Raw genomic sequence first — 11,489 nt, 5'->3', positions numbered from 1 at the left:
ATAGTGTTAGGGTGCAGAGAGCCAATGCCTCATCAATCTTCAAACGCTTCGCCCTCGTTAAGACTGGATTACCAGCAGGAAGGGGCGTGACAAGTTTTGCATACTTGGTCTCAAGAGCAGGCAGACAAAGGAAACCCATTGGTGGAGTCTCCGTCTCCGTACTGAGAAAAGGCGTTCAGGTAAGACCAACGCCCCTTTTCTTTATACACAGTCGCCATTGTCAATTTATAATTTCTTTCCCATAGTTGCTGCCATCTATCTAATTCAATTGTGTACCCAAAATTCCTTGTCCATTTTATCATTGTCTCTTTCACTTGTTCCTCCTCTAACTCCATATGTAGTAGATAACTGTACATTTACTTATTTCAATATCTCAAAAGCTGCACTTCTGAATTAAGTAGCAACAATGCAATTACGAGTTAAAAGAAGATGTTTGTCTAGAATTTGACATTTCATCAATACTATTTAAAATGAAGGACCAAAAAGTAAATCTCATAAAACTCTTAGGAATATTAAAAATCAATAAGAGAGATAGTGTGTGATTGCTAATACTGTCAATCCTGTCATCTTTTCTTCCTCAACCTACATAGGAAGAAAGCAGTTGCTTGACTCCTTCAGACAACACCTGGGACATTTAGCCACAGAATCTAATGTGAATTGTGCCCTTCAACAGGAGGTTAGTTTAAAAGCCAGCTAGCAAACTTTAAGGCATGTAATCATATCAATTTTTGTCAGCTTGCAAATTTCTATTACGTAGGAGAGCACTTTTGATCAGTTTGGGATAGCTAAGCTTTGTTTCCTGTCTTTTTCTTTATTTCTTTCAATCACTGAAACCAAGGCTCTGAGAACATTAAATTCATTGTTGGCTAATGTCACCCGTGAGGAGAAGAAGGCATTTGCTGCCTCTGAAGAGATGTGCTTGCTTATGTAAGTCAACTTTTCATGTCAGGATTATATTTTTATTTATTTTTCACATTCCTTTATCGCCTACCACCCTTAAAAATATTTGAAGGGTATCCCTTTTATCTTTGACTTCATTTTCTGCAGTAGTGATTAAGAGACAGTATTTCTTAACCATCAACATTTGCAAAATTAATAACAGCAGGGTATATAAATAAAAATCTTACTTTTTGTCTTAATTGGTTGCATTTACCAGTTTCTCAGGGTTGTTTTTTTTTTCTGACCTGCAAAAGAAGGATGCAAATCAGAGTCTTTAACTATGATTACTTCTGGAACTGACTCATTTGTCTTGCTTCTCTGCTTCCATTATTGGATAAGCAGTTAAATAATTAATATAGATCCAACTGGTCCTAGTTTTTCCCCCCCCAAAAGAATATGAGCAATTTAGCAATAAATCCTTTGCAGTCCATTGGGTTACATATACCGGTAGTTTGTTTTCAATTTTGATCTGTTTGTATTTTACTTCCAAAAATTTAATCTCAAATTACTGCTTTACTCTTCCAAGAAATCAGTGTTCTTAATGGGCTATGTTGTTTCAGGAAGGAACTTGTGAAAACTATTCAGGAAGTTGGTGGTAAGAAACGTTTGATACCTTGATCAGAGCTGGGGAAATTCTGAATTGAAAATACGGAGCTGGAATTTAAGATGGTGAACAGAGAGGGAGAGAATGGCACGAGAGTCAGGAACTTAACCTGTCCCTTACCATGCCTTGCCTAAGAATTGGAAATACAAATTTAACCTTTAATTTTAATTTTATTCTTTTTGGTGCACTATCTTAGTACATTTTGTAGATTGACATTTGCCCAAAAGGTAATAAAGGCAGCATTGGGAGTCGGTATGGAGGTGCTGGGGTAGAAACCAAGAGGTTTAGTTGCAGCAGTATTATGCTCACCACCTTGAGTTAGGCTGAGAGCCAGTTTGATGTACTGGTCAAAGCACCAAGGTAGAAACTGGGAAACTGGGAGTTCTAGTTTTGTCTTGGACACAAAACCAGTTATGTGACCTTAGCCAGTCACTTTCTCTTAACCCTAGGAAGGAAGCAAATCCCTGAAGAACTTTTGCCAGGCAATTTCCGAGAATTGGATTGGACTGGATGGAATAAAAATATAATTTGGGCAAAATGTAAACAATGCAGTAAAGTTTTCAATTTAAACTTCTGATGCTATGATAGAAATGAGTTTCTTACTGCTTTGAAAAGATGATGGCCAGGCTGGGGTGAAGGTAGCTAAGCTTGCTATTTTGAAAAAAAAAATAATCCCTTTTTTTCCTGCAGACTATGATATTCAGGTTGCTCTTGTTGAAGCCCTGTTTAGGCTGATGTTGAAAAAGCAGCGAGATGATCTGGTGCACAGTTGGTTTGAAGATCAATATATCACTAAGGCTTTTAAAGAAATCAAGGATACAGAGTTTGAGACTGTAAGGGTTTTTGTGATTCATATCAGAAATAAAGTCATGGTTTTCTCAATTGGGGAAGGGGAAAAAAGGAATCAAACATCAGTGGTATCTTTTACATTTATAGGTCAGTAATACAGAATATACAATGGTACATCAATACTCATCATTAATTGGTTCCAGGAGGCACAATGAGTACCAAAAATGATGAGTTCCAGACAAATTTTCAGTGAGTCACAAGGCAGCCAGCATTGACAAATTCTAGCTTGTGTATCGAGTACCAAACAAACGATGAGTACTGGGACAAAATTTTCACAGCAATGCATTGAGTACCAAATTTGATGAGCCTTTCAAAGCAATTGAGTACCAAGGTACTTCTGTATAACAATCCAGATTTGAATTTCAGCTTTGGGTATTCCTCACCTTTAAACTGGGAGAATAATAGTTCAGCAGAGTTTTGCAGATTCATTCCTGCAAAAGGCTATTCATAATTCAGTTTTGGGATGATTTGTGCTACTGAAACTAAGCCAAGTAATAGTCCATTATAATTATGACATGAATATTTTTGCACATTGTCTTGAATAACCATTGGAGAGAACATGTACTTTCTATAATATTCCCTCCTCCTCAACTTAGCAGGAGAGCACTTTTTAAAAATAAATGTTAACATTCTTTTTTTTGCCTTCAAGGATAGCAGAAAGTTTCTTAATGAACTAAATGAAAGACTTGGTGATAAAAGAAGGTAAGTCTTTGCTGTGAACCTTCACCAGATGGCCATAATGGTACACAGCTGATTCTACCAATGGGGATTTTTTAAAGAGAGAGGGATGCTAGCTGATAGTTAGGTATTAACTATTATTTCAAACTATTGGAAAGATTTTTTATTTCAGTATTGAGCCTTTGAGATAGTAAGGGTAAGTAATGCAAGATATTCAATATCAACTGCATTTTTGTACAGAATAGTACAACTGATGTTCATTAAAACAAATGATTCCTGTAGTTCTATAACATTTAAGGCCATAGATACAATATGAATTATTCTTTAATGCCATTACTATCCTCTTGAATTTTTAAAAAACCTTGAAAGCAACAACTTTTGAAAAGGTGGGGGCTGGCTTATTCATGCAGGATCAGGAAACACATTCTTTTAAAAATGTGTGGATATCAAATTTTGAATCACATTAATACCTATGCTGATATTATCAGGTGGTATGAGATGCAGTAATGTCAGAAGTTGATTGTCAGGTAGATTCGTCCATTTTCCATGCCAGTTTCATTGCCCCCTGCCATACCAGTGCAGAAAACAACCATATTGGCAAACTATCTTACTTAATTTGGAGTTCTGATATTACCTTAAGAGTGCGGAAAGGGAAGTACCTCTCTTAATGAAGTGTGAATTGCTGATGAAGCATGGAATTAGATGTGGGCTTGCTTTATTTTCCACAACATGTTGACATAAGATAGTGCTGACCTACCTTAAAAATCTCCAAACAGGTTTGCTAGCCCAGGATAAATCACTCTTTCTCATGTTGTGTCTTGCTAAGTTAGATATTTTGCTAAGCAACACTTCACATAGATTTGCTTCTTAAGTCATGAGAAAACTTCATGGATAACATGATTTTGTGTTTGTTAGTAATGCGTTCTTGATTTGTGTGCTTAAATCATACCTGCCAGCACTATTTCTATGAATTATTTAGGAATTTTTTTATCTATTTAGGCCACATTCAGTGCAATAGGGCAAAAGATACATGTTCTCTAGTTCACTTGTAAAACCACCTAGATGTAGGATGCTTTGAAGAGCCTTATTGTCTTAGTAAATACTCTGATTAATACAGTTTTAAAAAACCCTCTCTAGATCCAATGTTACTTTGTGATGAGAATAGATTTGTTGCATTTTTGAAGGTTCAGGATGAAGTATGTCTTAATTGGGGGACAACACATTGCTGTACAGATCCAGATTGACTTCAGTTGATAGTTTAGATAAGCTTGATCTTCTAATTTTTGCTTATCATTCAGGCTTTTACAACCTGAAAACCTCTAGATCAGTGGTTCTCAACCTGTGGGTCGGGACCCCATTTGGGGTCGATCGACCATTTCACGGGGGTCACCAAGCAAGGCTGTCCGCCATTTTTTTTGTCCGCCATTTTTTCCCCCTTTTCCAGCGGGTGCCTTACCTCCCTTGGGCTGGGCCAGCTGGTGGTCGGCCTGCTCGGTCTCTGCCGCTTGCCAGCTATGCCTCGGCCGGCGCAGGGGGCGGAACCACGCATGCGCGGCACTCCCGGGCAGGGAAAGTCCTCGACTTACGACCGGTTGGGTAGTCCTCGACTTACGACCGGTTTAGTCCTCGATGTACGACCGGTTTAGTCCTCGACTTATGACCGGTTGGGGTCGCGGCATTAAAAAGGTTGAGAACCACTGCTCTAGATCAGGGGTGTCAAACTGCCTGCATCACCAGGAAACTGTACCCACCCCATTGCCGGCAATGGAGAAAAAGCTCCGATATGTCACGTGACGTTGCGAGTTTGACATGTCTGCTCTAGATTAATTAGGCCTGAGTTCCAAGCTACACCCACTACATCTATTCTAGAAGCAGATTGGAATAGAGGTTGTGTTTCAGGATCAATGAAAAATTTTCTTATTTTTCAGGATCTGTTCAATTCCATGTAAAGCTGCTTACGCTGACCTGATTGAGGTAATTAAGCTAGCAATTACATTGTGATTTTATGAAATATTGAAAGTATAGAGATTTTAATAGGGTTACAGTGTTTACTGTATTACCTATTCTTTCTAGTTTAATAATGGGACAGTATTATTTGGGGGAAATTAATTATTTCTGTTACTACCTTTAGGGGGAGAGAGCTAATGAAAGTCAAACAAAATGTGAAAATATTTTTATGTAACTTTGAGAAATAATTATATTGTGATTCTTTTTGTTGCTGTTCCTGATTTCTTGGGTATATGAACTTTTCAGCTGTTGAACAGAAGTGTTGAAAACAGTCCTCAGGAAAAACTGATGCAGATAATTCCACCCATTCTTGAATGCTAGCAAAATAAAACTAGGAAATGGCAATTTCTTATTTTATAGCCACTGAAGGAAAAAGTACTTGGGACTTTGTGGGACATGTCATTCTTTCTAACTGAGATATTGTTTTATTATACCTTTTAGAATTATGTTTTGTTCAGGTCTGAAGTGTCTCTTGTACCCACAGTTTCAGAAATTGTTTCCAAAATTGCATATATTCTGCTAGTACTAAATATTAAAGCTTAATCACCTTTAATTCATTATGCAACAAAGAGTCAGGTAACTTATATTTTGCTAAATAGTGACTTCATTGGAAATTATTTGTTTTGAAGAAGGAAAAACTTTCAGAAGCTTTACTATCCCTTTTGCTGATGCTTAAAACCTCAGGATATTAAAGCAGTGGAAAGTCTCTTGAGGACTCTGTGCAAGCGAAGGGGAGCAGTTGAGGCTCTCTTAACATGTAGCAATGTACTATATAGCTTGTTTCTTGGGTTTCCAAAATGCAAAGTTACATTGTACTGAATTTCTTTGGGAGGTAGAAATCAAATTGAGACTGTTTTCTTTTTATATCCAAGTTAAAGAAACCTGCAGATAACACACTAGAAGAGTTTTGGATTGACTTCAATTATGGAAGTGAGAGCATAACATTCTATTTAGAGAGCCTAGAGGTAAAATAATTAATTTTTTTAAAAATGGGCCTTTATTTACTTACTTAATTACTTACTTACTTACCTGCCATTAACATGACTTTTACCTCAAATATTGTTTTTCAGGGCACATTTTGGGAGTCAGTAAGATTGCCAAAGCAAGACCTCAGCAGTTATTACCTACAGGGTAAGCCCATCAGAGATTACTCTCAGCAGAAATATTTATGCTTAAGTTGAGCTTTTGAAAATGTGTGTCATTTTTGGTTGCACATATTAAACATCATGAAAACATGGCAGAACTACATACCTCCATTGCTTCGGTGCTGCAAGTGCTTAGGCCAGTGGTGGCGAACCTATGGCACGGGTGCCAGCGGCGGCACTCAGAGCCCTCTCTGTGGGCACGCGCACCGTCGTCCCAGTCCTAGGCCTTAAGCTGGATTTTATAAAACCTTTTCGCTTTAGGCCTCCGCCGCCGTGTACAAAAAAGGTCCAATCAGTCAATTTCAACTTCTCGCGGGAAAAAAAAGATCTTGCAAAGTTGGAATTGATTGATTGAACTTTTTAGTCCCACCCAGTCTGCCGTTACCACTGCAGTCACGCCCACCCAATGGACCACGCCCACCCGGCACCCGACGATGCATAAGTGGGTTTTGGGTTGCAGTTTGGGCACTCAGTCTCTAAAAGATTCGCCATCACTGGCTTAGGCCTTGAGTGCGTGATTTCCACTCTTCTCCAGGTTTATCTGGAACACTGTTGAATGTGTGTACAACTTCCCCCACCTCTAGGTTTAGGAGCTGGGAAAGATGCCATATGCAGAGTCACCTGGGAATAAAGCTGCATGTTGGCTTCTTTCCCCCAGAGTCAAGAATTCTAATTTCTCTCACAGGTTGCAATAGAAATGACCTTAAAAGTGCAGATCACAGCAGTTGGAGAGGTCAGTGGTAAACCAGAAGACTGTTGATCTCTGAAGGCTTCTCCTCCCTATGCCATAGAATATTTGTATTGCATTAAGAGGAGGCGTAATACTTGCATGCCAGAACACGTAAAGTCATCCCGGGGTTTCCTTATGAGTGGGTCCATCATGGGGATTTGCTCTTAGCAAATGACTAGCAGGGCATCTTCACGAATGGCACAAGTACAGCTTAAGAAACTGCCCCATTTCAATGCATCTGGAGCTAGCCATGTATAGGTTGGAAACTAACAGAGACAAGGAAAGGCAGTAAAGTTCCTTCTTTCACCTTTTTAAACAATTCATATGCAAGGTGACATCATTTCTTTTGTATATGTACTATATGGATAGATTGGCTGGTTGGGTTCTAAGGTGTCACATAATTCTTTAAGCTAATTGACAGAAGAATATCCGAGAGATGGAAGAATATTTTGATTTCTGCAAAAAGTTCCTTGATCTTTGAGAGCTCATTTTGGCATGGATTGAAGATGAATTCTATTTGATGGTGTAATGAACAGTGTTGCATTTTGCTCCAAGTTGTGTCTATCCCCAAAGTCAAGTATGTATGTATGTTGTGGTTGTGGTTGTGGGGTGATGATGATGATGATGATTTTATTTCGAAGGATAGATATGGATTTTCATACCAAAATAGCTGGAGCTGCTGCTTTGGAAATTCTGAGCTGTGGAGATCACTATTTGGTCTTTTGTTTCAAACAGCAGAATATGTCATACAGATTCTGGTGCCTAATAAGTATTATGGGATGCTTCACTGAAGCTATTCTGAGAAAGTTGCCGATTGTGGGAATGACTAGAAAATGCATGTGTTCTTTTTTTTTTTTTTTGCATAAAGAGGAACAAGAAGAAAAGATTCTTAAAATCATCATGAGAAGTTCTGTTGTGATCAACAAAGCAGAAATCACCAAGATCAGAATTCACTTTGATAGCTGTTTTGATATTTTAGCACCGCTCTTTAAAGCTATTGGAAAAGAAAAAATGGTAAGGAGGGGAGGGGTTTGGGGGTGTGTGAATTACCCATCAACTTTTGTCTAGTAAGAACTCTATAGGTTTTTACAGTTTTGTATCAAACTAAGCTGTTATTTTTTTATTTGAATATTGTTAGAAATTTCTCTCAAAGTATTCATATGAATTTTCTTAATGGGTAGTTGATTGTAACGTTATTAATAATATTTACAAGTATTTTTAAAAGTTGCAGTAGTCAGTAGTCTTTGTATTGTTTTTTTAATTGTAATCTATAATGCTAAGTTTCTCTAGAGAGCAAGACATGCTTGATCAGAAGGGACATCTTAAAGCATGCATAAGAGAATACATACACAACAGCTTTTTATACACACACACACACATAATGTATAAAATTAGAAATCTATTATAAAATAATGTCCTGATTAAAGCATGCATAAGAGAATACATACACAACAGCTTTTTTATTAATATATATATAGAACAAAAGCATCCCCGCTTAGCTTAAAAGAAATTATTAGTCCATCTTCAAACTGAGTCCATGAATAGCAAAAGAGTCTGTCTCTGAGAATGCTTCTAAAAACTGGTCTAAGCTGATCAAAAACCTAGTTTTGAGGCAGGATTTAGAAACAGTAAGTGGTATAGGAAATATATTTGCATTAGCCATAAAACCCTGTTGGTTTTGCTTAGTGAGAAATGTCATAAAAACCTTAAATGAATAACACCTCTGTAGACAACAGAACCTCTACATTTGAGTACATATGAGTCAGACAAGGTTTCTGGTGGAGATCCTGTAAGCTGAACTCTTCCAATGAAGGGTATGTGCAATGCACATGCCTGGTGAAGCTTCTTTTTACTGATGGAGTTGGACAACCAAAACTTTTGAGAAGGAACAGCCCTAAAGTTTCCCAAATCTTTGGTTGATTTCTTAAGTTGTGAATCAACTCTGTTGCATTCCAGCATTAGGAGGTAGTAGAAAATTTCACTCACCCTTCATCTAATGAAACAGCTGCCCTCTGAATTGAACCAAGAGAAATTGTGCCTATTAATTGAGAAAAAACATTTTTATTTCAGGGACCCTAATTTGGCAACCAAGTTCGGCAAAAATGTTTACTAGAGAATCACCTAATGGATATTCTTCTGTCTAAATTTAGAAAGCATTCACTGATAAAACTCAAGGATTACTACAGACTTTTATAGGATTGGTTGAATCTGTTTTTTTTTTCTGAGAGAGATTTCTTTCTCCGGATTAAACTTTTCTTTCCCAATAACTTAATTGGATAGATAATATTGAATGAAGATGAGAATGCCAACCTTGGGGATTACCAAGAGCAAACTGCAACAGGTGAGTGGGAATTAATGCCAATAGAATCCTCTTTCAGGTTGTTTTTTTTGCCTGACCATAAGCAAAAAGAGGCAAAGTCTGAGCATTCTTGATATTGACATCTTGCAGGCTTCTTCCTGGACAGAAATACCTATTAGCTTTTACCTATTATGTCAGTGGATGGGTGGGTGGAAGGATTCTCCTATGTTTTTCTAATTTTCTTGGATCTTGACTGTTTAGAGAGAGAGTGCATTTCTCAAATTTTCAATCTGAATCCTGAGTCTCAACATTTTTTCACTTCCGCTATTTACTTCCAGATTGCCTACAAAAGAGAAGTTTATATAACATAGTAAGGATTTGAAGGAGCTAAGAAGAGATTAAAAGATATATAGTAGTGTAGTAGTGTGCTAATAGTAGTAGTAGCAGCAGCAGCAGTAATGGTAATAGTAGTAATAGTGATGCTGATGTATTTTGCTAAAGTAAATGTGTCTGTCATAAACATTGTTGGGTTTTTGTGATAATACTTTTGTGCTCTGCTTTTTCATCCTTTTTATAAATAGCTGCCTCAGTGATTTTCAGGACTCTGGAGAGGTAGTAAAGTTATTCTCAAATCAAGTAGCATCCTCATGCCTACTTACTATAGGGCATGTCCATTCGTCTTTATGGACAACACTGTGGACATGATTTTCTACTGTCAAGTTGTGGGATTTTTTTCTGATTTCCTTGCCTAGTTTACTGCCTTATTCTTTGTGGTTGCCCATCCAACTACTAAAACAGCCTGACTTCCATGCCCAGAACATTCAGGTAGATGCTGTCAACTGTAGAAAATATAAATTAGGTAACCCGATTGAAAGACATAAATTGATTTCAACAATCACTGTTGTCATCCTTGGTCATATTCTTCTGACATTCCATATATGTGAATTCCCATCAGTCCCGGTCAGGCAGTTTCATGTTGCAGTTGTATTGACCTTCTTTCATCCTTTTGACATCGGGATTTTAAAAGAGCGGGGGCATCCACTTTCCAATCCTTGTTTATGGAGATCGAGAAGGGGACACAGTATTATAGTCACTTTATGTTTCTGGTTAGAAATAGTTTGCATTCCTTTGCTCTCTTGCTCCTCTATCTTAATAGAAGGAATGAAAAGTTAAAATGAAATTTGGTCAGTGTTTGTGGCCATGCTTCAGTTCCCCTGAGACCCATCTCTCTTTCATATGTCTTGAGTCGGTAGCTTGTTTAATGTGTTGCCTGTACTAATGTGCTTGATGATAGAAATACCGTGTTTGTGCTTAGAACTGAGAATATGAAACAGCCAAGAGTCCATCCCCCGCTGAAACATTTTTTCTCAGTAGAGGTACAGCCAACAAGTGAAGATGAGTCCTGACAAAGAGGTGGGGTCAAAGGGGGTGAGAATTGAGAATGAGAAAGTGGGGGAGATTTGAAATGCAAATCTTGTTAGAAGTTTTACTCCTGAACTTAAGAAAAAAACATAGGAAAGCCTACCCCTCCTGAGTCAATAATTCCCAGTGTTGAAAAACTCTTGTCACTAGAAACTTACTTCTGATGTTTAACTCTGTTCTCCTTTTGATTTCTATCTGCTGGTTCAGGTCCTGGTGTCGGGGCAGCAAAGAATAATTCTGTTCTGTCTCTTATATGACAGATGTTTAGAAAGTCTCCATGAATAGAGGAGACACCTCTGTGCAAGAAAGGTCTTGTGGAGGGTGATGAAAATGGTGAAGTGTATATCACTTCTTTGTATCTGCGTTATTAGAGATATTAGTGGTCAGGTCTACCTTTTTGAGAGAATTAGGGAACCCCTGATTAAAAATGTCAAAGGATTCATTAGAAACTACTGCCCTGGGAGACACGTGGGCTGTGAAGTCAGTGAGTTGCAATTCCAAAAATCTAGACAGCAGCAGATTGGAGAAGGCTGGTCTCTATTAGGTGATGTGGGCAAGCTTTACTATTGATCATTTTACTGTACACTGTTTCTTGCCCTTGAATATTTTTATGATATGACAATAATAAACAATATTGCTTTACTGTAGTAAGCATTCAGCTGGAGAGGAAAGAAGATCTTACAGAAACAAATTCCTTATCAGACATTCTGACATCACGGCAAAGCAATGAGTCTGTTACTCCTGAAACAGTAAGTAATAATAATAATAATAATAATAATAATAATAATAATAATAATAATAATAATAATAATAATA

At 37.6% G+C, this 11,489-nt stretch overlaps 1 protein-coding gene across 1 annotated transcript in view; it reads left to right on the top strand.

Annotated features, from left to right (window-relative positions):
* The window catches only part of SYCP2L (synaptonemal complex protein 2 like), a 14,227-nt gene extending 11,129 nt beyond the window's left edge, over nt 1-3,098 (top strand). Inside the window, exons 7-11 of the mRNA XM_015810825.1 lie at nt 591-676; nt 758-927; nt 1,500-1,534; nt 2,234-2,376; nt 3,042-3,098. Coding sequence (XP_015666311.1) covers nt 591-676; nt 758-927; nt 1,500-1,534; nt 2,234-2,376; nt 3,042-3,098 — 491 coding nt within the window. The remainder of the gene's footprint in view (nt 1-590; nt 677-757; nt 928-1,499; nt 1,535-2,233; nt 2,377-3,041) is intronic.
* The last annotated feature ends 8,391 nt before the right edge of the window (nt 3,099-11,489 follow it).

This window comes from Protobothrops mucrosquamatus, unplaced genomic scaffold, assembly GCF_001527695.2.
Source record: "Protobothrops mucrosquamatus isolate PMUCROS unplaced genomic scaffold, P.Mucros_1.0 scaffold23, whole genome shotgun sequence".
Taxonomy (NCBI): Eukaryota; Metazoa; Chordata; class Lepidosauria; order Squamata; family Viperidae; genus Protobothrops; species Protobothrops mucrosquamatus.
Note: the sequence above shows the minus strand (reverse complement) of the source record. Positions and strands in the feature narration are given on the sequence as shown.